This window comes from Phragmites australis, chromosome 5 (genome assembly GCF_958298935.1).
Source record: "Phragmites australis chromosome 5, lpPhrAust1.1, whole genome shotgun sequence".
In the NCBI taxonomy this organism is placed as follows: Eukaryota; Viridiplantae; Streptophyta; class Magnoliopsida; order Poales; family Poaceae; genus Phragmites; species Phragmites australis.
In genome coordinates, this window is record NC_084925.1 from 23316682 (window position 1) to 23319044 (window position 2363).

The following is a 2363-nucleotide window of genomic DNA, read 5'->3' on the forward strand; positions in this document are numbered from 1 at the left end:
GGTTCGTGGCTAGAAACGAACTGGCACTGATACAGTCACTATCAGTGTCGGTTCGTGGCTGGAACCGACACTGAAGTGACTATCAATGCCGGTTCTTATCTCCTCAGCTGTTGTTCGTGCACGGAAATTTAAGAACTAGTACTGATAGTCTTCAGTATCAATTACTATTGAACTAGTAATGATAGAGCGCTATATATATATATATGTGGTATGTGGTGTTTTATAAGTAGTGCTGGCTCTCACCCCTGAGGCGTCCATCAACTCTTTTGTGATTGGGTGGTGTGAGCCCCTTTTGTAAAAAAAAAAAAAATCGGTATACTGTCTTCCCGTTTCTATCCATGGATTATTTCCTAGTAGTACATTCCAGTCAAACCATACATGCATGACTTAATTTTGACCATGCCCTCTGACTGACTCATGTACATAGTTACTACAAAAACGTTGGTGTCTTGCTCAATCTATGCGTCAGCCCGCACACAACCTACTAATTGTTAACACAGATAATTAATAAAATAAACATAAATTTGCACCATAAGCAACGACCTATGAATAGATACCTGCATCAAAGTAAACCTTAGAAGCAACGACTTGTCTACTTCTTCAACCCACTAAGACTAGCTCCCGGCCACAGAAAACCTCACAAAGAGAGCAACCTCAACTCTCTCCTTGCACTCCAAGCAACACCAATCTCTCTCTCTCTCTCCTCCCCCACGTATATGTATGATCACCACACCGAACCTCTCTTACTAATTAGCTACCATGGCACTTGGTGCCCTGGTAAACCTGGCGCTATGTCTCCTATGCTCGTGCGTGGAGCTAGTCACGATGGTGCTCCTCCGGGCCCTCGCCCTCCTCGTCGTCGCCGTCGTGCAGCTGCTAAGGCTGCCGGGTCAGGCAGGCACCGCGGCGATCGAGGCGACCAAGGGCGCGCTCGACGCGGCGGCGGAGTTCGCCTTCGGCGTCGCCCGGGACGTGGTCTCGGCCGTCGTCTCGGCGTTCCTGGGGTTTCTGTGGAGCGCGGTCACCGGCGCCGCGGAGCTCGCGGCCTCGGCGGTGACGGAGCTCCTGGAGGCGGCGCGGGACGGCAGCGAGGAGGCGGAGAAGCTACTCACGGCGGCGCTGGAGGGCGCGGCGGACGCGGCGGACGCGGTGTTGGCGAAGGTGTGGGAGAACTACGTGGATGTGCTTGGGCTCGTCGTGGACAACCTCACCTGATATATATGCTACTGGCATGCATGCGATGCATGTATGTGTTCATATTTCATAGGCACGTTGATGCAGAAATGATACCGTTCCTTTTGACTTGGAGTTGCTTCATAGAATCTCTTTCAGGTAGTTTTAGATGATGTTTGGACAAGGGGACTGGTATGCGATTCTGGGTGTATAGACGACGATAGATCGAATTTGAACTAAATCCGAAGGACTTGGAGCCCAGTCCAAACGTGTACAAAACAAATTAATTGTAGTACAAAAGCATATATACTTTCAATACAAATGCAACTGTATCGATTTAGTTTGTATCATCACTAATTAAATCTCCATAATTGGTGGACTATTTATTTGTCAGTGCATAACTCAAATCTTGAAATATATCTCGGCTTGAAATACATGGCCTCTTGCATGCTAAAGATGATGAGCAACAGAATGGTCCATTTCAGGCCATTACGTAGCAGATGTATCTGGTAATACGTACGAACACGGTTATACTGGGTCCAGAGTGAAACTCGGACCAAATTCCAATGTGTCACGATGTACATTACTGTAGAATATATCATCAGCGTCAGTTTAAAATCGCTATCGGTGACAGGTTTTGAACCGACATTGATTACTCAACACTGATAATCAGTGATTATCAGTGTCAGGTATGAAACCGGCACTGAAAATCATTATCAGTGGCAGTTCCATCCACGAACCGGCACTGATAATGAATTACCAGTCCCGATTCACTGTTAGGAACTGATACTAATACTAATTATCAATGTCGATTCTAAAATAGAGCTGGCACTGATAGATGTTCGGCAGAAAAAAAAATTGCACAATTCAGAATGTATCACATACACGTGCATCCATTCTTCTAATGTTTCAGTCACGATAAACACTTAATACATTAATTTAAACTACATGTATTTCTAAAATTACATCAAATACCATTACATACATAGTTGATATCTAAAATTGTAACTCCAAATATTACATCAAAATAATTCAGTGCATAAACGAGCGCACTAGCTGTTGCTTCAAATGGAAGTTCTATTGGACTTTCGTAAATAACAAAACTGTTACTATCACACTGAAACTTAAGGTGTGAATAGTACTTTCCTTTCCAAACCTTCCTGCATTGAGGACCAAGTAATTTGTACCCC

The 2363-nt window shown here is 44.8% G+C and overlaps 1 protein-coding gene across 1 annotated transcript; it reads left to right on the forward strand.

Moving 5' to 3' along the window:
* Window positions 1-673: 673 nt before the first annotated feature.
* LOC133917505 (uncharacterized) lies at window positions 674-1547 on the forward strand. The gene has a single exon (XM_062361393.1). The coding sequence runs from the start codon at window positions 760-762 to the stop codon at window positions 1213-1215; it is 456 nt and encodes a 151-aa protein (XP_062217377.1). The 5' UTR covers window positions 674-759; the 3' UTR covers window positions 1216-1547.
* Window positions 1548-2363: the final 816 nt, after the last annotated feature.

What these genes read in the sequence shown, in the direction of transcription:
- LOC133917505 (XM_062361393.1), top strand. Translation starts at nt 760, where the DNA reads ATGGCACTTGGTGCCCTGGTAAACCTGGCGCTATGTCTCCTATGCTCG.